The 26,625-nt window shown below is 53.8% G+C and overlaps 1 protein-coding gene across 1 annotated transcript in view; it reads left to right on the plus strand.

Annotated features, from left to right (window-relative positions):
* The first annotated feature begins 343 nt into the window (after positions 1 to 343).
* CACNA1I (calcium voltage-gated channel subunit alpha1 I) overlaps positions 344 to 26,625 on the plus strand; it is a 114,849-nt gene continuing 88,567 nt past the window's right edge. Inside the window, exons 1-3 of the mRNA XM_070790445.1 lie at positions 344 to 617; positions 18,955 to 19,066; positions 20,582 to 20,715. Coding sequence (XP_070646546.1) covers positions 385 to 617; positions 18,955 to 19,066; positions 20,582 to 20,715 — 479 coding nt within the window. The 5' untranslated portion in view covers positions 344 to 384. The remainder of the gene's footprint in view (positions 618 to 18,954; positions 19,067 to 20,581; positions 20,716 to 26,625) is intronic.

Genomic DNA, 26,625 nt, shown 5'->3' on the forward strand with positions numbered 1-26,625 from the left:
TCTTGTCTTTCTCCTGCAACTTTTCTTCGATGATGCAATAAATATACAACTCTGGTCTCATTGGAAAAAAACAAAAAACAAAAACTGTGTTCTAAGAAGGTTTTATTCTCTCTACATTTCATCTCCTCCGAATGAGGTTCACCAAGGTTGACCAGACCTGCCCCAATACCACCAGCCTGGAAATGGATTCCAACTTGGGTGCCTCCGGGCCCTCGACTCTTCTGACCCTCACAGCCAGAGTGTGGGCGAGGGGCCTGCGGGGCTTAAGGCTGGGCTGTCTGACCCGTGTCCCTTTGCCGAGGGAGGCAGGTGCCAGGCTCGCCCCCAACCCCCTGCCAAGTGCCGCCTCTTTTTCTTCTGCAGGGCTCCCTGCTCAGCGCCGACATGGCTGAGAACTCCCCACCGCCCCCTTCCCCCACCGCAGCCCGAGTGGCTGAACCCGGAGTCACGGAGCAACTGGGGCCCCAGAGCCCCCCTCCCTCTCCTCCTGGCCCAGAAGAACCCCTGGACGGAGTTGACCCAGAAGTCCCTCACCCGGACCTGGCCCCCGTTGCCTTCTTCTGCCTGCGACAGACCACCAGTCCCCGGAACTGGTGCATCAAGATGGTGTGTAACCCATATCCTTTGTGGGGCCTGGGTTTATCTGGATTCTGCCCGGGGCCCCGCCGGTCCCTCTGGCCAGGAGGCCTGCGGCCCAGACTGAGGCTGAGAGGCTGTGGTGTCGGTTAGCAAGCTCAGGGGCTGGGCCTGGGAGATCTTGGACCACAGAGCTCGGACGGATGAGGACCTGGCGTCCTGCTGATGTGAATGTTCTGGAAGTTGCTGATGACCGTGGGTGGTCAGTGCAGTGTCCAGGCGGCTCAGGAAGCCCTCTGGTGTGAACTTTAGGTCTGCAGGAGGAAGCAGAGTTAAGTCAGACCCTGGCCTGTGGCCCAGCTCCTGGTGATCGAGTCATTTGGGGGTTGCTGACCACAGGGGTGATGAGAGCCTGACGAGAAACTGTGGGCCTGGACCGTTGGCAGGTGACTCTGACACGCAGGGTGAGGCTCCACCCACCTCACCTCCTTACAGAGCTTCCTGCCTCCACTTGCTGCATCTCCTCCACTCGGGTCACCCCCTGGTGAAGACCGTTCACCCTTTCCCGTGGTCTTGGAGGCACGAGCAGAGTCCTACCCAGCCCCCAGGCCCTGCCCCGCTCCCCTCATTCTGCTTCCCCTGCTCTTCCAGGCCTCAGGGCCTTCTCACACACTCTCTCCTTTGAAAAGCCTTCCCTTCCCTCTTCACTGGGCCAAATCCTTTGTTGCCTCCTTCAAAACCCCACTTACACGTCACTTCCTCAGGGCAGCCCTCTGTGGTTCCTCCTCCGCCTCTCTTGCTTGTCCTGAGCTCGTGTGGGACTCAGACTCTGGCACTGTCTCCTCCAGGGCTCTGCCAGGTGACCAGGACACAGACCAAGCCTATCTTTTTGCCTGCGGGACCCCAGCACCCAGCACAGTGCCTGGCACATCGTGGGTGCTCCTGCAGTGTTCGCTGGGCGCGTGTCTCCACAGTGAACGGAGCAGAGGCCCCATCACGGGGCACTCAGGCTGGGCTTTGGGATCTTGGGGGGATGTAGTGGGATTCTTTGATCCCGTGCCGAGGGCTCCAGGATTCTTCCCCAGCCACAAACCTCCCTCCTGCCCCTCCTTCCTGGGAAGGAGCTCAGGAAAGGAGCATTGCGTAACCCAGTGTTCCTCAGTGCGGGCAGGGTTGGCATTTGGAGCGTGATGGTGTTGTGTGGTCTGAGCTGTCCTGCAGGGCACAGGACGTTTGCTCTTCCTGGCCCCTAAATATTGGTAGGGAGCAGCCCTCCGTTATTGCAACAACCAAAAACGAGCCATTGCATCTGCAGGCTTTGCAGGAGCCTGCTCTCCATCAAGAACCCAAAGGAATGGTGGACATGGAGGTGTCAGGGTCAGGCCAGTAGGGAAAGGCTGTCAGGACCTGCAGGCCGGGGTGGGAGCAGGGCGGTGTGGGAGGTCCGCCCGGGACAGACTGTTCCAAGTGCCGGAGTCCCTGGTGCTGAGGGGCCCTGGCTCAGAGCCAGCTGCCCTTTGAAACTTGGTGCTTCCTGACTCAGCTCCTCCCCCAGCCCAGAGGCAGGCCCTGAGTCACCGCCTGACTCACTGGAGAGACAGAAGGCCGCTGGGACCCTCCGTAAGCTGCCAAGCTGGGGTGGCAGAGGTCCAGTCACCCAGAGGTCAGCACTGTTCCTTACCTGGCCTGGGCCTTAAGCTCACACTGTCAGCCGGGTTTCAGCTGGGAGGACTCTGCGTCTGAAATGTCAGGGGGTCCGTTGTGCTGTTCTTTTTTTTTTTTTGAATCAACTAATTTATTTTAAAAAATATTTATTCTTTGGCTGCTGTGGGTCTTAGTTGCCATCCATGGGGTCTTTGTTACATCATGCAGGGTTTTCACTGAGGTGCAGGGATTCTCTAGTTCTGGTGTGTGGACTCAGGAGTTGCAGTGCCTGGGCTTAGTTACTCCATGGCACGTGGGATCTTCGTTTCCCGATCAGGGATCGAACCCACGTCCCCTGCATTGGAAGGCACATTCTTAACTATGGGACTGCCAGGGAGGTCCCCCGTTGTGCTGTCTGACTCATGGGTAGGTGGCATGTGGAAAGCACTGGGGACCGGAGTAAGACAGACCCATGGGCTGGTTCTGCCTGTTATTTGCTGTGTGACCACAAGCTGATTTCTTAACCTCTCTGAGCCCCAGTTTCTCCATCTGTTAAACAGAGACGGTATTTACACATTTCACTCTTATTACCTGTGCCCAAAAGTGATCAGGGCCCTCACTTACAGCTGAGTAAACACTGCTCGTGGTAGATTCAACAAGACACCGGGCATCACGTCTTTGGGTAGAACATAACGCCTTCAGAGGGCATTGTTCCCAGGGAAAATCAGATTCTGTCTCTGTGATTTAGGTAGATTTGTGCCAGTTACCGTGCTGATAACTGTGCCCTCATCCGTGCAGACATTGCTAATCGATCACAGCGTCCTCCAGCAGGGCGCCCTTGGCAGCATGACTAATCAGTTTGAAACCCGTTTTCCACCCTCGATTAGATTTTAAGAGCCTTTCTTAGGCATGTCACCGGCGGTGTGCGGGAGAAAGGCCAGTGGTGGGTTGTATGTACTCTGGTTTCCTTTCCCTGAGCCTTAGTTTTCTCATCTCTGTGATGGGACAAAGACGATTAGAGATGATTCTTGCAAAGCACCCAGCCATGTGTCCAGCCCAGAAGTGGGGTCAGGGAGGAGGGGCGGTGATAATAACAAGAGCCAGCACTTCAACTGTGCTGAATGCTTTGCCTGCAGTATCACCTTTTAACCCCTATAACCACCCCCTAGGAGGTAGGCTTTCAGAGCCCCATTTACACATGGGGAAAGTGAGCTCAGAGAGGTTGACTAACTTTTATCCAGGTTGCACAGCCAGGATGTGGTAAAGCTAGCACAAAAACCTCAATCTCTCTGAATTCCCCAGGCTCAGCTTTTATCCAGGACACGGCTGCCACCTTCGGAGGCTGGAGACAGGTTCTCCACACTCCACCGGAGCAAGGATGCTTTGCAGTTCCGGGCGGCTGGGCGAGGGTCTTCCTGGGTTCCAGCTTCTACCTTCGGCAGCCACCTCACTGTGCCCTGCCAGGGGCCACCCCCCAGGAGGACTTTGCAGCCCCCTGCCTCCCCGCGTGCCCCTGGCTGCTGCCTGCCCCATGCCAGCCTGCGCTGAGCCAGAGCCGTGGGAGCCAGCCATGCATGGTGGGAGCCGGTCGGCTGTGGAGGCTGCCTCTCTGCTGGGCAGGGGGAGGGCGCCAGCCTGGGCCGGGAGGCGGGAGACACCAGCTGCCGGTGACCTTGGGCAAGTCACTTCCCCTCTTTCGCCCTTGGCCTGCCTGTCTGCAGGATGGGGAGACTCGGGCAGTCTCCCCGAGTCAGGAGGGGCTGTCTGGGGTGCTCACTTCCCTGCTGCCTTTGTCAGAAAGTGTCCCCGTGGTGTGCAGGGATGGGGCTCTGTGTTCCCGGTGGGCAGGTGTGCTCGCTCTGTGCTTTCATGGCTGTGGTCCTGGTTCTCATCTGCTCCTCCGTCCCTGCCTGGCTCTGCTGCTAGGACTGAGGGTCTGTGGGTGCGCTTGCATTGAAGCCCACCTGGCTGAGACCCCTGCCACCTTGCAGACCCTCTGACCTGGGTCATCATGGGGCAGGAAGAGACAGGGTCCATTTTCTCATCACAGCCCTGCGGTGTCAAGCTTTGTGCTGTTCGCTGTGAGGGTTCAGTGAATTTGCTGAGGTGGGCAAACGGGCTCTTGTTCATCCGTCCTTTACTCACCCATTCATGAGCTGGGTCGGCAAGCCTTTACTGAGTGCCTGCCATGTACCAGGCTCAGAGGCCAACTATGGCTGTTTTGTGCAGGGGAGGGTCACTCTGGCTCCCTTGGTGAGAAGCCAGCTAGGAGACCATCATGAGAGGAGATCTGGGGAGGCTGGTGGCTGAGGGTGCTGGTGGGGCCGGAAAGGGGGTCCGAGTGGAGGCATGGCTGCCTTGGGGGTCACAGAGGTGACCCCAGGGATTGTAGCTTGGTCAAGCATGAATGTTAACCTTCTTGGCCAAGGGGCTTTTGTCTTTGCTGAGCCTCAGTTTGCTCATCTGTGAAATGGGAACTTCAACGACCCCCAGTTGGGAATATCAGGGGTTCCAGTGAGAATTCCAGGGCAAGCATTGACTGGGAAAACTGCTAAGTGTGGAGTAGCAGCTGTGCGCACCCTGGAGCCAATGATGGAGCTGACGGGGACACACTGGGGTGACTTGGGTGACCCGGCTCAGGACAAGGGTTTTCAAGGTTGGTGGATAGCTGGGTCCTGTGTCTGGATGATGGTCTGAGAAGCCTGTGGGCTGGGTTGCCCCCAGGGAGAGAGATGCCGACTCCTGCAGGGTGGAGGGAGGGCATGAAGTTTGGGGAGTGAGGGGGAGAAGGCCAAGAAAGCCCTCACCACAGGAAGAGAAATGGGGTGTCACCACCCTCCCACCGCCCTGCTGCCCTTGCTCTGGTCATTTAGTCCATCCCCCTGCCTCTGGTGGGCTACGTCTCTGCTGCATCAGATGGGCCTGGGGTCAATTGATAAGCACCTTTTGGGCCTTCTGAGGCTCTAGACTGACTGTCAGGAAGTCCTCCTTAATCTAACCCCCCTCCCCCTCCTGTTCTGAGCCCTTTCCCTGGGTCGGGGTCATTGGGAAATCCGAGCCTGTATTCCTCCACCTCTTCCTGTGTAAACAGGTGGCCTCTGGGATCTCACCCCTCCTGCCCCACTGACAGCTGGCATCTTCCTCCTTCCTCTTTCCCACATGGTGGAGAGAACCCCCGAGCAGGAACCCAGAGCGTAGCGCCCTCTGCTGAGTGCCTGTTTCCTGCACCCCTCCTCCCCACTCGCCTTCATCCTCCGGGGGTCCTGGGCTCCCGGTGTGGACGCGGTTTGTCATCAGTTAAGGGCTGTTCGCTCCCTCCCTCCCTTGCTGCCTTCTTCCATTTGTTTGCTTATTCATTCCTCCCTCAGAAACCTTCAGCGGCAATCTCACCCCCAGAATAGTCTCACTTAGCCTGGATTCGGGGCCTTCCACGATCCACCTGGTTGGCCTCCAGCCGCCTTTCTGCTGTTTCTCTTCACACACTCTGTCCTGAAGCCCAAACACGCTGCTCGTGTTTCCTGACACCCCTGCCTGCCCGTCTTTGCTTACGCTGGGTCTGCCCCCTGAGACACCCTCTCCCCCAGTCTCTAGGGTGCCAAATCCTGCCAGCCCCACCAGCACCAGCTTCCTGGCCACCACCTGCAGGAATCTCAGCTTTTTCCTCTCTATCCTCCCGCAGTCCTTCCCTAGCCTCCGGCCTCGGGAGATTGTTGGTGGCTAGCCTTGTCTCCTCCTCCCTCAGTGGGGTCCCAGAGGGCTGGGCCCGTGGCTCTCACTTGACTCTGTCTCCAACGCACAGGCGTCTCATCACTTTCTGCCTTACAAAGTACTTTCCTGCTTGCCACGACCTCTCAGATACTCTCCTCCCGTGGGGTGCCGGGACCAGAAGTCTGCTAGCTCCCCATTCTACAGCTGGGAAGCCTGAGGCTGAGGAAGGGAGCCTGACCTGCCTGAGGGCACGTATTGAGTAGTGGACAAAGCCAGCACAGATCAGAGCCCAGGACTCTCAGGCCAGGGCCTGCTAGTGGCTGGGGAAGGGGTTCTTTCGGGGAGGGTATCCCCTCCTCCTTCAGCACTGGCCCAAAGGGAACGTCCAGACGGACGGCAAGTGTTGCTGGAAGAAGCAGCACATGTCTGGGAAATTGTCCGTTTCCCTCCATCTGGCGTAGAGAAGGTTGTTTTTCTCAGAAATACAAGTCAGCACCAAGCTGTGCCCTGGGGATGCTCGCGGTGGTCAGAGTGGATGCTGCACACTCATTGGTCAGCAGGGTGGACCTGACAGCCAGTCGGAGGAGCCTGGCTGGGCCAGGGAGAGCCTGACCCACAGGGCAGTCTCAGGTATTGTCACCTGGAGATGTCTATATAAACAGAGCTACAGGTGCAGAAGCTGCCCCTGACAAAGCCTAGGAGGGTTGGTGAAGCCTACCTGGAGGAGGGGACATTTGGCTGGGTCTTGCTGCATGAGTAGGAGTTTCCCAGGAGGGCAGATGAGGAATGGTGTTTTAGGCAGGGGGACTAGTGTAGGGAACAGGAAGGAGTTTAGTGTGGCTGGAGTGGTGTGAGGAGGGGCGGGATAGCAGGGTATGAAATGCCAGGTTAGAGCTTACTCTCCATCTTGTGGACACTGCAGAACCACTGAAGGATGTCCAGCAGGGATAGGGCACATGTAATTTCATTTATTAGAACAGTTCCTCCTGAAGCAGAATGGCAGGTGCTTGAGGGAGAGAGACTAAGGTCAGGAGACCAAGCAGGAACCACCTGTAATAGATACAGATCAATCAATTGATGGATTCAACAAGCGTTTAGCGAAGCCCAGCTTCAGTAGTGTTGAACACTGTCCTAGACAGAAGTGGAGGGCTGTTCAGCCACGCTGGGGGGGGCCACAGTGTACCAGGCCTGGCACCCAGCCTTGGCCCCCGGGAGACCCCAATCTGATGGGGGAGGCAGAACTACACCCAGATCATACTCTAGTGAAGAAAAACGGGGTAAAGACTGGGCAGAGGGACCCTGAGTGGGCTGTGGGCACCAGGAGGCTGGTCAGTCCGTTGTGATTGGGAAGCCGCAGGAGCCCTCCGTGGACGAGGAGTGGGGCAGGAGAGACTTTGGTGGGGGAGAAGGTGGGGACGGGGCATGATATCCCAGTGGAGGAAACAGCCTGATCGGAGGCTCAGAGTCAAGCTGGGGTCACCAAGGTCGCTGACTACAGCCTGGGGGCTGGGCTGGGAGACCAGAGGAGTGGGGTCTGAGCACAGAGGGACATTCGGGGTCTAGATTCTGGAAGGCTGTGCCAGAGAGGATGCTGGTGATCCCTAAGGGCCTCCCATGCACTGCCTGGTGCAGCTCAGGTCCCTCCTTGAGATTTCCCATTTGACAGCCGAGGCTCAGAGAGGGGACATGCTTGTCCAGACCACCCTGCCAGGCGGTGGCTGAGGAGGCTTGGGGCAGGGGCCCGGGCCTGTGTCGCCAGCCCCTCGAAGCCCCGAGGTGAGCCCAGCTGGGAAGCCTCGTTGTGATTGATATAGAGCGGGCGGATTAGAAGGAGGGCTGGCTGGCTAATGAAGAGTCAACCCCCTCCTGGGACATTTAAAACACGATTGGATTTTTACTGTTCAGTCCCCCCTCAGCTGCAGCTTCATGTCAGAGGCCGACTTTGACCTGTCGCCTCCCTCAGACTGCCTCGCGGCCCTGTTGGGAGACAAATGGCCCCGTTCATTTCCCTGGGAGAGAAATCGATATGTCTTTTTAATCAGCCAGAAGGTCTTCCTGCTCATCTCCCTCCAGCTCTCCTATGGGGCCGCCATCCATGTTTCCTTCCCCAGCTGCCCTGGGGAGTCCTGCGTCCCCTGTCTCCCGTCAAGTTCAAATCCTGACTCTGCTGCTGACTGCTGTGTGGTACTGAGCAAGCCACTTGACCTCTCTGGGCTCCAATTTCTATCTGACTCCTGTATATAGATGAGAAAGCAGAACGAGAAGCCTTGGCTGACTGTGAGATTCTGTATGAATATTGGGGGCTGGGCTAGGGGAAGAGACCCAGCCCAAGTATAAGCCCTGTGACCTCAGGCGGTCACTCCTCCTGTCTTCATCTCAATTTCCAAAAAACAAAAAAACCAGGACTGAGGAAGGGGTTGAACCGTATCAACCGTGATCTTCAGTTGGGTGTGATTTTGCCCACGGTATTTGACAACGTCTGCAGACATCCACTCCAGTGTTCTTGCCTGGAGAATCCCAGGGACGGGGGAGCCTGGTGGGCTGCCGTCTCTGGGGTCGTACAGAGTCGGACATGACTGAAGTGACTTAGCAGCAACAGCAGACACTGTTGGTCGTCACAGCTCAGGGAGGGTGTGCTACTGGGCATTGTTGTCTTTCAGTCGCTAAGTCGTGTCTGACTCTTTCCGACCCCATCCACGGACTGCGGCACATCAGGCTCCTTTGCCCTCCAGTATCTCTCAGAGTTTGCTCAAATTCATGTCCATTGAGTCAGGGATGCTATCTAACTATCTCATCCTCTGCCACTTCTTTCTTCTTTTGCCTTCTATCTTTCCCAGTGTCAGCATGTGTTACTGGTTGCCAGTGGGTAAAGGTCAGACATCCTACAACGCACAGGCTAGCCTACAACAAAGGGTCCTCCATCCCTTGATGTCAATAGTGCGGAGGCTCAGAAGGTCCCTGAGATCTCCTGAAGCTCCGAGAGTGTGGAAAGCATGGAGCTGAGGGTCTTGTGAGGAGGAGGGCTGAGACGGAGGGAAGCTGAGGATGATCACTGAGAGAGAAGAGGAGGACATGCAGAGTCCCAACTGGCAGGGTTTCTTGTGGTCTCCTAGACTTGAGTTTGAGTCCTGGAGCTGCCATTTACTAGGAGTCACATTCTCGATCACCCCCTTCCTTCCACCCACCCATCTCCCCACCCGCCTTCCTTTGCTTCATGCATCAATTCATCCAGCCACTCCCCAACCCACTCATCCATCCATCCACCCATCTATCCATTCATCTTTTCATTTCTTCATCTGTTTATCTGCACACCCACCCATCTATTCACTCAGTCCTTACATCTGTGCATTTATCTACCCACCTTCCCAATCATCTACCCATTCAATCATCCATCGCTCCAACCACACAAAGGCCTCCTTCTCACCCTCCTACCTACCCATCTATCAACCATTCAGTTATTTGGCAAATGCAGAATACCCAGCCCAACCCTCTGTTGGGCACCATCACTCTCTCCTTGTAGCACTTACAAGACCTCTTGTACCTGACTTCTTATTTTCACCTTCTGCTAGACTGTGAGCTCCCTGAGGGCAGGCTCCATGTTCCATTAATGCATGTCTCTTCTTCAGCCTTGACCCTCAGCTCTATGCTGCACATAGTGGGCGTGCAGCAAAGCTTTCAGCAAAGCACATCCTAGTCAACAAGGTTGGAGGTGGAGGTTATACAGACAGAGAGGAGGCTGGCCAAAAGCTCTTACACAATGGAACGCAGAGCCAACGAATCTGGAAATTCTCTGGAAGGCAGTAGGGAGCCATGGAAGGCTTTTGGTTTTGGAGGAGCCCTCGGACTGCTGCGTGGAGGGTGTGTAAGAGAAGGCAGGGCTGCAGGAGGAGCAGGCTGTTCATGGACTTAGGAGTGAGAGAGCGAGGCTTGCCTGGGGCAGTGGGGTTCAGAGGTGGGATGGAGAGGAGAGATTTAGGGGGTGAGATGGACAGGTCTCTGAGATGGACGTCAGGGGTGAGGGGAAGGAGGGCTCTGAGGGGTTCTAGCCTGGACAGCTTGCAGGATTGGTAGTAGTTGGGGTCATCGTTCATGGGGTGGGAAGTTCAGGGGGGCGTTTGGTGGTCTGCAGAGAGGATGACCTATCCCATTTTAGACATGATGACTTTGAGAGGTTCCCTGGGACATCCCAGAGCAGTGCTTGGGAGGCTGTGGCTCACTCTGGACCTGTCAGTCCAGGGAGGATCATCGAGGCTGTGGCTCTGGGTGTGGGTTCAGTGGATGGAGAGGGAATCTCAGGGGCCTGGGGAGCCCGAGAAAGGCCAGCAATTAAAGGGTGAGGTCCATCAAGCAGGATGAGGGTCTGTCCAGGGGCTTGTGGTGTCCCCAGCGCCCAGCAGGAGTTTCTGGAACAAGGGTCTCAAACTGAGGTTCATCCACTTGAATCGGGACAAGCTTCGTGTTTGGTTTCATTGACTTCCAACTGAAATGTAGCATTTCTTTGTGTTATGAACAGAGGCAGCCGAGCACAATGGGGTTGCCGGCAGTTCCTGCGACTGTCACCAGCAGCAGTCACCGATATTTTGAGCCACATCACGGTTCCTTGTAGAGCTCTGGGAATGTCATTGTCATTCTCCCCAGCTTCCCAGGCACACAGGCTCAGACCCGCCCCTGGCTTTGGTTATTCATTGTGTTGATAATGAAGCACACAGAGTTCTCCATCACAAATTTGTTTTCCTAAAAAATATTTTGACAACTATTTTAACATAACTGTCTTCTTTCTTTTCTAATACTAAGCTTTCTTAAAAAAAATTATGCACTTAAAAACAGTATTCTGAGAAAGGGTTCATGAACTTCCCCAGGAGGTACAGAAATGCTTAAGAGCTGCTGGTGCAGGGAAGAGAGTGGGTCGGCCGTGCCCAGTGCTGCTGCCCCCAGGGGGCCGTGGAGGCTGGTGTGCACACACTTTGGCGTGTGTAAGTGTGGGAGGGGCTCCGTGTGAATGCACATGTGAACATGTACACATGTGTGGTCAGGGGCAGGCAGAGAAGACATGTGGTGGGGGATGGGCCCCCAGGAGGCCAAGGAAGAGCGGCATCACCCTCTGTCCAGCCCTCACCCTGTCCAACCGCATCTCCGTTAGTGTTTGTGTCTGCCCATGGCTTCTGCAGGGCAGGGACCATGTCATCTTCATTCAGGGCTTCCAGGGTCACTGTGGGCCAGACAGAGCGGGGGCGGGGGCTCAGTGAAGAGGGGCTGAGTATAGGAATAGTGAGTGATGGATGTTAGAAAGGAGAGGAGGGGGCGTTCGAGGTGGGGAGCGGGGCTGCAGATCCCTTCAACACAGAAATCCCTCTTTAGCCTCCTCGATGCCTCCAAATGACGGGCACCTCACTCCTTCCTGAGGTTGTAGATGCCCTGAGCTGCTGCTCCAGGTGGGCCTCTGGGCACAGAGAAGGTCGGATATGCGCTGCCCTTGGAGAGCACGGCCTGGTTGGGGGCAGGACACTGGGACAGAACCACACTGTCATCAGGGGCACGTCTGAGGTTCTGTAAGGGGCCCGGGGAGGCCTCCGCACCCCCTGCTAGGACTCCAAGAGGCTCCCCGGCAGGTGCACCTTCTTTGTGGATGGGCTCCTGAGGCTGGGTCGGCTCGCAGACAGCGGGACCCTGGTCCCCAGGGGCCTTCCCTGCCCGTCTCTTCAGCAGTGGCTGAAGTGCGGCATCTGGTGGGTCTCCTTGGCGGGAGCTTCCTTCCATGGACCATCCACCCCGGTTTTCTTCCAGGCTGGCGGCCCCAGTTCCCTCGCCACTGCCTCCTCCACTTCGGCTGTCTGCACTGGGCATGGAGGCCTGCTGGGCATCTGGGAATCAAAGACTTTGGCCAAATTCAATGAGTTGTCAAATTACACAGACTCTAAGAAGTGGGCTTGGGGGCAGCGACACTCTTTCTAAGGGATCTCAGCCCCCTGAACTTATAGCTTATCACTAGAACCAGTCAGCCTGGGGAAGGGCTGTGTGTCGTGTGGGGAGCTCCCTGTCACTAGAAGCACGTAAGTGGAGAGAGAATGAGGACCATCTGCCTAGCGGGTCCATTCACTTTGTGGAACAATTTTCTGTCTCAGCTGAACCACTGTGTCAGCTTGGCCAAATCCTGCCATCTCTGAACTTTCATTTTCTTTCTTTTTTTTTTTTTTGGCCACACCATGAGGCATGTGGGATGAGAGAGCTTAGTTCCCTGACCAGGGATCAAATACATGCCCCTTTCAGTGGAAGCGGGGAGTCTTAACCACTGGATCGCTAGTGAAGTCCTGGGACCTTCATTTTCATATCTGTAAAGTGGGTGGAATGATGTCTGCCATGCCCATCTTCCAAGGTTGCCGTGGGCTCGGACAGAAGAAATTCTTAAACGAAGACAGGATGCTGCGAGGTTCAGATCCCCGTTCCGTCCCTTGCTGTGGCCTCGGGCAAGTCTGTGGAACAGGGGTGACACCACTCCTTTGCAGGTTGTGGTGAAGGTCTTCTGGGGGGTCCCTGACAGCCAGTGCCCCAGCAGGGGTTGTGGCTTTTTAATTGTTGCATTTTATATTTCCCTATAGCTGTCGCTCGGCATCACTTTTTGTTACACTTTTCATTGTGATAAAATGTGCATGCAATAGAGCTCGCAAATCTTAATGTCTAGCTCAAGGCATTTTTCCATGTAAACACACTCCTGTGACCTCACTCCGTCCAAGAAGGACATCTCCAGCCCTCGCAGGCTCCCTCACTCCACCCGGGATGAACTCTCTCTCCTCTAGAGTTGCTGCCCTCTCTCACTGTTGCTTCGCTTTGCCTGGGTTTTCACTTCGTATGACTTGGACACTCTTTGCTCATCTGGCTCCTGTTACCAGTGTCAGGTCTGGCCGCTCCATCCACGCAGCTGTGGTAGCATGTTCTTTTAGGTCACTGAGTAGTGTTCCATCAAAGGAAATGTGTCGCAGTTTCTCAGCCTTGGCACTGTGGGCATTTCAGGCTGGAGAATTCTTTGTGGTGAGGCTGCTCTGTGCATTGTGGTGCGTTGAGCGGCATCCTTGGTCTCCACTCACCAGATACCAAGAGCCTCCTTCAAAACCCAATTGTGACAACCCAAAACATCTCCAGACATGGCCGTATGTCCCCCCGGGGGCCCAAATCATCTCCAGTTGAAATCTCCTGCCCGACTCATTCTCCTGTCGATGGCCACTTAGATTGTTCCCAAGTTGGGACTGTTAAAGGTAACACGTGCTTTTTTGTGGACTTATTTGGGCATTTCTCTGGGGGGCGTGGACTCAAGAGTGGCACAGCTGGATCCTAGCATGGGCTTATGTTTTTTAAAGTCACCCTTCTTTTTAAAAAAATACTTATTTATTTAATTTTTGGCTGTGCCTGGGCTTCATTGCTGCACAGGGCTTTCTCTAGTTGTGGAGAGTGGGGGCTGCTCTCTAGTCACGGTGCGTGGGCTACTTGTTGCGGTGGCTTCTCTTGCTGTGGAGCCCAGGCTCGAGGGTGCTCAGGCTTCTGTAGTTGTGGCACATGGGCTCAGGAGTTATGGGCTCGAGAGTGAGGGCTCAGTGGTTGGTGGCACATGGCTGTTACCCTGTGGCATGTGGAACCTTCCTAGATCAAGAATTGAGCCCATGTCCTCTGTTTTAGCAGGCGGGTTCTTAACCATTGGATCCCCAGGGAAGCCCTCTGTTTAGTTTTAATAAATGCTGCCAAGCAGCTTTCCAGAGTGGTTGTGCCTCATAAAGATAAGTCGAGTGAATGAGTGAGTAAGTGAATGGATCTCCTCCTTAAAGCCCAGGGCCTGAAGCACAGCTAACATTCAGGATGGTAGCCACTTCTAGTACAGTGCATACTACGTGGCCTCAGACCATGGCAGGTCCTAGAACAGGTAAGCACTCTGGGCACCTCCAGCCTGGCTCATCTCAGTACACTGATTCACAGGTCAGGTATCCGGTAGGTGTTCCATGGATGCCTGTGAACCTGGCCTTGGAAGAGCACAGAGCTGACCCAAGAACAAGGGTCTGGAACCTCGGGCCCTGGTCTGTGAAGGCCTGAGGCCTGGGTGCCCATCCTTGGATGCCCTGGAGACAGACAGAGGAGGGAGCTCTGTATAGGGGCAGGCTCACCTTCCCTGCCTCCCTGGTCTAGGAGGATGTAGCTCCCAGCGTGCTTCCTCCACCTGATTTATTTAGACAACCGAAGTGCACACTGGGAAATGGATCTGATTTCAGATTTGACAAAAATAAAAACAAACTTGGCTGTCCCAGCCAAACCGAGCACTCCCATCCCCTACCTACCCTCCCAGAGCCCCCTGGAATTGCAGAAACCATGACTGTCAGCTGAGCCTGCAGGATGGAGGGTGGTGGTTGCCATGGTAACCGTGCAGGCCTCTGGTTCTGGTTCCTGAAGAGGAGGCTGCCCTGAGGGGCCTGGTTGGGCTCTGGACATTGCCCAGCCAGTCACTCTTCTCTTTAGGAAGTGGCGGGTTCAAGGGGGCCCCTGGCATCGTAGCTTTGCTGGTGGCTCTGTCCTACCAGGTGACACCCCAGCTTCTTAAGACAGCAGCCAGGCATGGGGTGGAGATGGTCCTGGTCTGGCTCAGCTCTTGCTGGGGACTTTGAGGCTGGCACCCTCTCCTCACTGGCTTCCTCTCCCATCCTCTCCTACACCATCTCCTTCCTTCCTAGTCAGAGTGAGTGAGTGAGTGAGTGAGTGAAGTCGCTCAGTCGTGTCTGACTCTTTGCAACCCCATGGACTGTAGCCTACCAGGCTCCTCTGTCCATGGGGTTTTCCAAGCAAGAACACTGGAGTGGATTGCCATTTCCTTCTCCAGGAGATCTTCCCGACACAGAGATTGAACCCGGGTCTCCCGCATTGTAGGCAGATGCTTTACCGTCTAAGCCACCAGGGAAGTCTCCCAGTCGGAAGGGAAAAGCAAATATTCCACTGAGCATGTGCCAGTCCAGGCCCTGTTCCCTGAGGCCACAGCATGTGGCTGAGAACATGGGGTTTGGAGTCAGGAGAAGCATGTTCAAATCCTGACTTTGCCACATACCAGCCATGGTATGACCCTAGGTGGCTGTGGCTGGAGCCCTGGAGCCAATGCTGGTGCCTCAGTTTCCTCATCTGTAAAATGGAGTAACAGTAGCACCTGCCAGTTGAGGGGACTCGGCTGAAGGTGAAGGACGACTCTCCAAGTTGTTGATTGATTGTATTTAAAGCCTGTGAGTGAAGGTTCAGTCCTTGGGAGGCAGCCATGGTCTAAAGGGTTTGTGATCGCATCTCTTGTCCTTACTCAAGGTCATGTTAAGTAATCAGCAGATAACACCAGTCTGAGATTCTCAGTCCTTTGCTGGTGAGGTGGCTTTTTTTTTCGCCCAAAGTCAAAGAATGAGAAACCCTGGACCCTGTTATAGAAGAGGTGGACAAGGATAGGGGCTTCCCTGTTGCACATACATGACAAGCCCTGGTTCTTGTCCACGATCACATGGGTTCTGTGTTCTGGGGCCTCTGGGGTCCCTTCCTCATGTGCTTACTGTAAGGTTTAAATGACATATTATTAATATTTGCTATTTCATTAGAAAAGTGAAAAGCTCAGGGACCCTGTGGCTGGGGAGTCTCTTTCCTGAGGGTCACTTCCGCTCCAGGGTCATCGTGTCCCTGGGATGCTCTCTGCCCCTCTGTGTCCCCTCTGTGCAGTGGGGATGGGATCAGGGGCTCTCTGAGGGCCGGGATGGGGTTGTTCTGTGGCAAAGGTCACCTGGAGAGGCGTGAGGGTCTGGGCGGCCAAGGGGGCAGAGTGGCAGGGCCCTAACCACAGAGCCTTGGGTGCCGGCGGGGCCCTGAGCTTCGCACCAGCTTCCCACCTGGAGCTGGCACCCAGGCCCCAGCCTGCCCTGTTACCCAGCAATCCTGTACCACCCTCTCTGGGCCTCTGTCCTCTCTTGTGCTGTCCCAGAGTCCCGGAGCTCTGCTTGACGGCTTTCAGAATTGCCCGGTGCTTGTGACTAACGATGGCAGCTCTGGGCGCTGGGCCAGGCCCTTCACGCCTTCCACCACTCTCCTTCCCCACGCCACGTGGTCTGGTTTAACTTCAAGGAGGGCTTATGCCTTTGATCCCCGAGCCAGTGGGGAGTGTGTCAGGATCTGCAGACAGCGATGCCCGCTCTGGCCTGACTTCTGAGCCTCGCAGGCTCCTGGAAAGGGCCCAGCCCTGCCATCTGGGATTTCCCTGAGTGCCTTGGGGCAGGGCTGAGACTGTCCATCCCTGAAGCTGAGCCATCTAGAGGTGAAAGCCGCTCCATCTGCCCCTTTCGAGGGACGTGCACCAGAGGTGGCCCTGTGGCAGCGGCTCCGGCACCACTAAGTCAGACCGTTCGGGCATCTCATTGACTGTGACCTTGGCCAGGTCATTCCAGCTCTCCAGGCCATTTCTCCATCTGCTCCCTGTGGGCTATGAGAAGAGTTAGGGCCATGTCCCTAGGGGCCTGGCAGGCAGTAGTCATGACTACTGCCAAGTTCATTAACGCAATATGAGCTAGACCAGGTGGGTGGGGAGCACTTTGGGAAGGAGGCTGAGCCACCACTAGGTGAGTGGGGAAAGGTGCTTCAGGAAAGCTTCCAGAAGAGGTGACAGATGACCTGGGCTGTGAAGGATGAGTAGGAGTTTGCCTGGTAAAGTTGGTAGAAAGATATGCATGTTGGTAGAAAGGTATGCATGCATATCTCATTCAAAGGGTATAATTGGGGACAGCAAGAAGTTCAGTGCATGCCAAGGCTGGCGGGAGAGGCCAGAAGAGTTCATTGAGGTCAGAGTGTAGGAGGCTGTGGGTGTCAGGCTAGGGAGGCTGGAAGGCTTTTGAATAGGGGAGAGGTCTAATCAGAATTGGACTTCAGCCAGATTAATTTGGCGATGACGAAATGGGGCAAGAACAGCAGGCTCTGTTTTTGTAGCTCAGCTCTGCCTTTTTCCAGCTAGGGTCCTTGGGCAAAATTGTGTTCCCCTTTGTGACTCTGTTTCCTCACTTGTAACTGGGGCTTGTAATAGGGCTGGAGGATTAAATGCGATAATGCTTGCAAAGAGCTTGGATAGTATTGGCCACACAACAAACACCTCGGGATTGTATGCAGGGCAGATTGGAGCGGCAGAGACCAGAGCTGGAGGCCAGCAGGGAGGCTGGGCAGGGCTCAGGTGAGAGGTGCTGAAGATGAGCTGAGGCCTCAGAGGCTGGCAAGGAAAGACACGGGCAGAGACAAGCCCTGCATCACAGAGGAGAGCAGGTCTGGGGTGAATCTCAGCTCCAGCGCTTCCCAGCTGTGTGAGCTGGGAGAGGCCCCTCATTTCTCTGAACCTCAGTTTTCCTAATCCGTAAAATGGGTCTGCCGACCCCCACTGCTCAGGGCCTTGGTGAGGAAGAAGTGGGAGTGCCAGGTTCCTGGAAGACACCTGCCAAGTGCACTTTGAACTTGAAGCTGGCAGGAAGGGCAAAGGGAGCAGAAGAGGTGGCTGGAAGGAGAGAGAGCACGACAGGCCAGGGGAAAAGGCAAAGAGGATGGGGGACGTTTGCTGGTAATTAGAACGTTTGAACTTCAAAAAAGTTAATTAATGATGAAGCTGCTGCTGGAGCGATGCTCAGGCTAGAAGGGGGCCCTGGCAACGACTGAAGTTAATTACAGGCTGTGGCGGGAGAGTGGCAGAGGTTTGAGGGGGCAGGAAGGAGCAGAGTTGGGGCAAGGAGGGTCTGACAGGGAGGCGGGAGGGAAGGCAGTATCCCAAGGTGAGCAAGGACCGGGGATGGGAGGGAAGCGGTTGCCAAGGAAACCAGGTCAATCTTCCATTAAGCAAGAGATCCTCACCCCACTGCTGGGTGGGGTCTGGCTGAGAGTCTGACTGGCATTGCTGCATCTGAGCTCAGAGAAAGGGCTTTGAAATTGAGGGGCCAGAGCTTTCATGTGGGGACACTCAAGAATCTTTGGGTGTCAGAGTGGGCAGCACCTAGAGAGGTTTACTCAATCAGACAGACATTTATTTTGCTCCTCCTAGATGCTTGGCACTGTTGGGGCATGAATGCCACCCCCCTGTCCCCTTGGAATGTAGGTTCTAGCCTTGGATAAAGACAATGAGCCTGCCAGCAAGTTAACCCATAAATGACCCAGGCCCTCAGGCCCTTCTGGGTTCTGGCTCCCCTGATTCCCTTGGGGGCTTGGGGATTCTAGGTTTGGGAGGGAGGGATGGGGCTGAACATCAGTGGGCTGTGTTCTAAGATTGAGCAGGAACCAGCCAGGAAGGAGCAAGGTGTTAGAGAGGAGAGCAGCCTGGCCTGGAAAGCCCACTCACCCGCGTCTAAGCATGTGCCCTTGAGGCCTGGCCCAGGCTGCTGGCTGCAGGAGCCTTTCTGCCTGGACAGGCCTGAGGAGGCTGAGCCCCACCCTGACTTGTGCAGGGGTCGGGGGGAGCCCAGGCACAGACCTGCTGGAGTCTGGCAATGAGCTGTAACCCAGCCACAGGAGAGGAGAGAAGTACAGGGTGTCTGGCCAGTCTTAGCCATGCTGGATGGACGCTCTGCAGGGTTCAGCTCCAGGGCTTGGGTAGAGATGGAGGGGGTGTGGGTGGAGGAGGGGAGGGATGGTCAGAGAAGGGAGGCAGTGACAGTCAGAGGAAGAAAGTCAGAGTTAGAGAGGCTGGGAGAGTCTGGAGATGGTCCCCCAGTCAGGTCTCTGGGGACCTCTTCCTTTCTGGTTCTGGGGAAGTTCAGGCTGGGGCAAAGAGGTCAGGGGAGGGCCATGGGGAGGGCATCCTGGCAGATGGTGGCTTAGTGGAGTTCAGGTTCTCTGGTGGGTTTGGCCATGTCTGTTGTGAGGAGTCGGGGTAGGCTGTTTAAAAGGTCTTTGAAAATATAGGCACTGACCCACCAGGGGAGGCACCTGGGGGACAATGGGGTGGATATCTGTGTTGGTGGTGGGGGAGTGGCCCCCCAGCTGTTGTGTCCTTGACTTGGTGCGCACATGGTTTGAATGTATCAGCATGCTGGTGATCCTGCTGAACTGCGTGACCCTCGGCATGTACCAGCCGTGCGACGACATGGACTGCCTGTCAGAGCGCTGCAAGATCCTGCAGGTGAGGCCGGCTGCCCCGCCCCGCCCCGCCCTCAGGCCCCGCCCATCCTAGCTAGGCCCCGCCCCGCCCCTCCCACTCACTGCCAGCTGGTCCTACCTGCGTCTCTTCCATCCTCTCTCCCTCCCGTCCTCTCCTCTCTGTCTCGAGACCTCTGCCCTAGTCCATGCCCTTCCTTTTCTCCCATCTCCAACTTTCTCCTGGTCTCCCCATCCCCAACCCACTATCCAGTAAAGCACAAGTGACCTGACACTCCCTGAAGAAAGCCTTGCCCTTCACGCCCAGTGATCGGGATAAAGGCCGAGCTCCATCACTATGCTGATGCCGTTAGGAGCCGCCTCCTGGACCTCTCCTATTCTCATCTCACAGAGATCCCAGGTGGAGGCCTGACCTTTGGCCCCTGTGGCACATGTACACCTGTAGTGCAGGGTGTTAGGTCTATACCCATTTTACAGATGTGGAAACATCTAATTCTGTCTCCCTTAGAAACTCAGATTCCTCCTGAGAGGAACTGCCCTCTGCTTCCTGTGTTCCCACAGGACTCAGAGGTTCCCAAGCAGCCCAGTTTCTCCGATTCCTTTGGGGGTACATGTTCAAGATCCAGACCCCTGGCCCATACAAAACCTACAGAATTAGAATCTCTGAGGTGGGTCTGGGGTCCAAGTGGGTAACAAGCTCCTGGGCCGGCCCCAGGGTCCTGGGTGGAGTTAGAACCCATTATTAACCTCAGTGAGTACTAGACTGGCTTCCCTACTAGGTGGTGAATTTAGCGAGCATTCATCTCTGGGCCCCCAACACTCAGCCTATGAGCTACCCAGAGAAGGTGCTCAGTGTCCATTTGCTGAATTGAATTGTCTTCAACCTTCATTGATTCTGGAAAGAGGGATTCCACCCAGGTCCCATCCTCAGCAAATAGACGCTCACAGAGCCCGTGATTGTGGCCATATTTGGGGCCTTCCTTTCCGAGCAGAGGAAGACATCACAGGGACCTGTGCCCACTGCAGGTGTCAGGCCTATTTTGAGAAAGCTCCTTCCGTGTGTGTTTAGGAGTCAGGGAGACCTGAGTGTCATTTCTTCCCTTCACTGCTGTGGGAACTGTGGCGAGTTTCTGAAGCAGTCTGAGATCCCGGTTCCTCATCTGTAAAATGGCAGCATTCAAGGAGTCACTCAGAGAACTGAAGAGAGAATGCAGGGCAAAGGTCTAGCCCAGGGCATGGCAATTATTAGGGAGACCCCCCTTTGCCCACTCCCATCTGGGTCCCTTGTCATTATGCTTGCTTTTAGGGAACAAATAGAGGGGGCTGGAAAACCCTGGGCAGTCTCCTCCTCTGTGAAATGAATGCCTTGGACTAGGATCTCTGAGGTTCTCTCCCGGACCAGGAGAAGATGTTTCCAGGTCTCTCCCTGGGCCCGGGTGTCCATCCCCATGTTCCCACCTCACACCGTGGCTCCAACGCTGCGTCCTGATCTGGGACCTCACGCTGTCCCTTGCTTCTTGTCTTCCTCCTGCCCCTGCAGGTCTTCGATGACTTCATCTTTGTCTTCTTTGCCATGGAGATGGTGCTCAAGATGGTGGCCCTGGGCATTTTTGGCAAGAAGTGCTACCTTGGGGACACATGGAACCGACTGGATTTCTTCATTGTCATGGCAGGGTAGGTAGACCATATCAGACAGGTCCTAGCCCCTGATGCATGCCAGACATCATGTAAATAATCTCTGGGGCTTCTGGGTAATAATGAAGAAGCTGTGTGTTATTGTCTGGATTCTTCCTGGGCCTCTCTGATGGAAGGAATGATGTCCCTTCCCTGAATGGCCTGGACAAACAGACATTCCTTCCCCCTCATTCTGGTGAACTGTGTGTCTTCCTGCACTGTCAGCTGATACTGGATCTGTTTTACACTAACTAACTGTGACCTTAAGAAAGCTACTTAACCTCTCTAAACCTCAGTGACCTCATCTGTGAAATGGGGATAATGTATAACGAAGGCCAGCTCCATTAAAGTGAGCACCCAACAAATGTGAGCTATTATTATTATCATCCTAGATCACTTAGCAAGTTAGAGATCCAGCACAGACTCTACTGTCTGACTCCAAACTGTGGTTATTTCTGCCAAGATGTTAGCTATAGTCAGAAAGAGGTCAGGGGACAACTTAAACTGTTTGGAGCATCTTGGATTCTGCTCTGTGCCTTGTCCTTCCTTTCCTGGGTTAAGCCAGGCTGGTGGCCCATCCACACATTCATTCCACAGTCAGCAGTTGACTGAGCTCCTACTAAGTGTCAGCACTGTCTTCAATGCAGGGCAGGAAGGATGGCAAATCTAGACATAAACTTTATCCTTCCCAAGTACCATCTGGAGAGAGGCATTCAGCAGCTACATGGGTGAGCATGCCACATGCTGAGACCAGGGCCCTGGGAAAGAGTTATGATTCTCTGAGAGCATCTTTGGGCCAGGCTGGGGGCTTGGGGATTTGACGACTTGCCTGAGGAGGTGACGCACACACAACAGCTGGAAGATAGACAGGTGTTAACCATGCCCAGTAATGGTCAATATGGCAGAAGTGAAAAGCAGGGACAAAAAGGCTAGAGACCCACGAGTGTGTGTGTGAGTGTGTACACGTGTCAGTGACCTTGAGAGCATGTGCATTTATTTGCATACATGTGTGTGCCAAGATATGTGTGTGATGCCCTTGAGAAGTTGCAGGGAGGGTGGCCAGGCACGTGGCTGAGATGGGAAGTCAGTATCACCATGTACACACTGAATTCTGCGGATGTGTCCTGAAGGGCCGTGGGTTGCTCACTGGTGTTCTTTAGAATGTGACAGTACCCTGTCCTCAGCGCTGTATTCAGTTCCACAGCCACATTATCAGTGACGATGTAGACCAAATTAGAAGTTAAACTGGGTCCCTACGTGGGAGCTGTGTCACCCTCTTTGTCAGATTCTTCCTTCTCATTCTCATCTTGGTTTGGCTGGAGGACATCCTTAAGTAGTTTTGTTTTTTAGAGAGTTCATTTGGGTTTTCCCATCACATGTTAAGGAAAAATCCGAACGAACTTTTTGACCAACTCAATAAAAAGAAAAGGTGCTTGGATAGTGTCGTTTTTCAGTCTTGCCTGTCCACGCATATATCCCTTTGACCTTGGTGGGTGAAGGGCAGTTTTTGTCTGCACTGCACTGGACTCGAAGTTTTTCTCCCTCAGAGCCCTGTGTGTGGTACTGTCCAAATCGACACCATATATTGCAGCCGAGGCCACTATAGATCTGGTTCTTCTTTGTTGGGAGAAACCTGCTTTTTCTTTGCTAGAAGCTTGAAAGTTTTCTCCTTACCTTCAGAATTCAGACATTTCACAAGGGCAGGTGTTAAGTGAAGGATCGCTTCTGGTGGGGCCTTTTGGAACTCAAGACTTGTGCATCCTTCAGGTCAGAAAAAAATTATTCTGTATCTTGTTTGGTGACTGGCCATTCTTCTCTGCTCTCTCCTAGAATTCCCAGTAAGTGGTTATTTCCATCATCTCTCTATTCTCTGCATGTTTCGTTCACCTCTCTTACAGATTTCATCTGTACTAAGAATTCCTTGACTTGGCCTTCTGAATCACTATCAATGTCCTTTTCTCAATTTACTGCCCCTAATGGAAGTGCTCATCTCCTCTGTGTCTTTTTAATTCTCAGGATCGCTTGTTGCTCTTGAATTTCTTATTTTTCAGAGCAGCTTGTTTTTATGGATGCAATATTCACTCACATCTCTTCGTAGATACAAATTAGGCTTTACTGATCCTGAAGTCAAAGTATAATTTCCAGAAAGTTAAAAAAAATTACCCTCACACAAATCTTAGAAGGAACATGTATATTACAGATTTATTCGACTCATTAATGAGGAATCAGCAGGATGGTAATCGTCAGAACCAGAAAAACAGGCAATGGAAAAAAAAACCTGGGGATATGAGGTGCTTAGAATCAAAGCTGGTTAATGGCCTTATAGGGTCATAAAACCGTAATCTTTGGGGTTATCTTTTTATATTGGGCAGAAACCACTTACAAATACCTCCAAGTTCACATGTAATTTCATAGCAGCCAGACCTTTAATTAACAGTAAAGAGTGAATCAGAACAAGGTGTGTTCCCCCAGATAATGAAATAATCTTTAGATGGGTCTGTTAAATAATGCTCCAAATGATATCACGAGAAATGCTGCCCTTCCTTTGCCGAAGTTCCAAATTTTAGGATGATTTTTCTTAACTCCTGTTTCAGGGAAGTCATTTGTTTTGCTGGCTCCACTGACTGCCTCCCATGAGTGCCCCCGCTCTGCCCTTTTGCCTTGAAGAGTCTCCTCTATTGCTTAGCGGTTCCCCTCTGTCTGCTCATATTTATAAAAAAAGACAATAAAGATCTAAACTGAGTGGTCTAAGGACCTGGGCTGGCTTCAGCATTGTGGCGAGGTCTCCGTTTGACATCTTCTCTTAGTCTTTGGGGTGGAGATGGGGCGGGGATGGGGTCCACAGGTCAGCAGCCTCCTGGGGGGTCAGGGAGGGCTGGGTACATGTGCAGCCCCATAGGGCCCCATACTTGGGTTAATGCTCTGCTTTCATCAGTTTGAAATTCTTTTTTCTTTTTCTAGTGGTTGCTGGTCTTCCACAATGGAATTCTTTCTTTGAAAATTTTTTTATTGGAGGATAGTTGCTTTACAATGTTGTGTGGGTTTCTGCTGTATCAGCAAAGTGAATCAGCCATATGTATACATATATCCTCTCTCTTTTGGATTTTCTTCCCATTCAGGTCGCCACAGAGCACTGAGTGGAGTTCTCTGTGCTACACAGGAGGTTCTCGTTAGTTACCTGTTTTAGACATGGAAGCCCCATTTTATATGTAGCAACATATCTCTGTCAACCCCCATCTCCCGATTCTCCCCCCCACCCCTTCCCCACCTGGGTGTCTGTGCATTTCTTCTTTATGTCTGTGTCTCTATTTCTGCTTTGCAAACAGTTTCATCTATGCCTTTTTTCTAGATTCCGTATATGTGTGTTAACACGTAATATTTGCAATTCTCTTCATAAAAAGATTTCACTGTATATTATTTTTTCTTACTTTTGGCCGCGCTGAGTCTGTTGCTGTGTGCCTGCTTTCTCTAGTTTGGGCCAGCAGGGGCTCCGGTTGTAGTGCGTGGGGTACTCATTGCGGTGGCTTCTCTCATTTCGGAGCATAGCTGTAGATGCCTGGGCTTCGGTATTTGCAGCACATGGGCTCAGCAGTTGTGATCTTCCCGAACCAGAGATCCAACCTGCGTCCCCTGCATTGGCAGGCAGACTCTTAACCGCTGTATCACCAGAGAAGTTCTGAAATTCTTAATACATTTTGAACAGGGGCCCTACGTTTTCACTTAGCCCTGGGTCCTGGGAGTAATGTAGCCAGTCTTGGCTTGGCAGTGGGCTCAACAGAGACATTTTTGTGAGTCATGAACAGCCCCATGTGGGATGCTGGGAACTCTGGGTCCTTCCTGTCCTTTGTGCCTAGGGATGGTGTGGGTGCAGAAGGCAGGATGGGGAGCCCTAAGCCTGGGCTTCAGAGCCCAGCTCCCCCGACCCAGTCCCACCCAAGCCTGCAGCTATAAATGTCCTGTTTCCTGAGCAACAGGCTTGCCATCCTGAGGACGTTTTCTTCCTTCCTGCTCCTCCTTATCCCCAAATTACCGGCTCCCTTTTCAAGTGACAGAGGAGACAGAACCCCCACACTGGAAGGTGCCTGCAGAGGTCAGAGCCTTCACCTCCGTATCCAGTCAGCCCTGCTTGCGTGCTGCCACTGGGGGCAACTCACAAGGCAGCCAGTTGCAAACTGGGACAGCTTTTGTTTCCAGTCCCTAAGTTGTGTCCAACTCTTTGCGACCCCATGGACTGCAGCACGCCAGGCTTCCCTGTCCTTCACTGTCTCCTGGAGTTTGCTCAAACTCATGTCCAGCCTAATGTGCTGGAAAGTTCTTTCAAGGAGTTTGAAATTTGTCTTCCTGTAGCTCCCGCCCGATGGTAGATCTTGACACTTACTCATTGACAAAGTCAGCATTTATTGAGCACCTGCTGCACCCCAGGTGCTACGCAGGGAGCACATGAAAGGAACAAGACAGATGCTGCTGTGATTTCATAAAGCCCACGATCTAGGAAACAATATAAAACAGATAATAAAGTTCTAGATAAATTCTACTTGGGACCAAAGCCATTGCAGCAAAGTGTAGAGGGCCACGAGGGCATGGACTGGGTTTGTATACAGCTTCCTGAGGAAGAGAGGCTTGGGGGTAGGAGTTGCCCAGCAGGGGTTTGGGGAGGGTGTCATCAGTAGAGGGGATGGCACGCAGGGGGCCTGGAGGGGCTGTTTGAGGAAGAGGAGGCTGTCAGAGCCCAGGGACCCGTGGGATGGGTGGGTGGGTGCTGAGAGATGAGGCAGAGAGGGGGCAGGGGCCTGACCGTCCAGAGGTGTTAGTGGCTCAGTCGTGTCCGACTCTTTGCAACCCCATGAACTGTAGCCCACTAGGTTCTTCCATCCATGGAATTCTCCAGGCAAGAATACTGGAGTGGATTGCCATTGCGGCAGGGGTGTCCCCAAAAGACTCGTGACAGCCTTCACACATTCGAAAGCGGCTCATTTCCTCCCCGAGTCTCCCCTTCCCCACATAGAATGTTTCCAGCCTCTCCCACTGTTTGTCAAAGGAGGGGAGGTGGCCTCCCCTGCCGGACCTACTTTAGGCGGTCTTGGTCCCTGGCTGGGGGGAAGGACCCCGGCTTCCCACTGATGACTTGTGGGAGAGAAAAGGGATTGCCCTCTCCTGGGACCGGGTGGCAGTGTGGCCTGCGGAGGGGCTGTGCTCTCTGCCACCCCTAGGTTGTGTGCAGTCTCCAAGCCAGGCCTCTTCTACCCTGGAACTGAACACAGGTGATTTTTTAAAAAAACACACAAATACCCACCTTTGCATTTATTGTTATTAATTTCATCTTACAATGATCTCTTGGAGTCTTGTTTCCGTCACTCATTACATTTTCTTCCTGTGCTTGATCAGCCCAGGACAGTGAGGCCCTGGGCACCTCACTAGAGGCTCTTCCAGTGTGGACAAAGCCCCACTCATCAGTGGGCAATAGTGGAACCTACCTCATTGTGTTATTTAAGCTATGCTTCTCTGCCTTAGTCCATTAGGAGGTCATGAAATATTCAATGACATTCTCATTGAACTTGAGATTTTCTTTATCTATATATCTCCCTTGCTGCATCATACTGGTAATACTGCCACCTCCCTTAACCAAAAAAATAAAACCACATGAACTGGCTGTTGACAGCTGTGGAGAGGGGTCTGGGTTCCTCTGTTAAAGTCTTTCCCAAGAATTCTGATGACTGGTGTCTGGGAGGAGGGGTGGGTATGGTGAGCCAGGGCTGTAGGGCTGGGCTGGTAGGGACCTTTCTAGAATGAGTCTGAGCCAGTGCCTTTGCCAAGGTCATGGCTGGTGTGGGCCCCGCCTTGGAGGAGCTCAGGGAACAGGAGTGGCCTTGAGTCTGATGTCCCTTAAAAGTTTTGACTATGATGGTATCC

This window comes from Bos indicus, chromosome 5, assembly GCF_029378745.1.
Source record: "Bos indicus isolate NIAB-ARS_2022 breed Sahiwal x Tharparkar chromosome 5, NIAB-ARS_B.indTharparkar_mat_pri_1.0, whole genome shotgun sequence".
In the NCBI taxonomy this organism is placed as follows: domain Eukaryota; kingdom Metazoa; phylum Chordata; class Mammalia; order Artiodactyla; family Bovidae; genus Bos; species Bos indicus.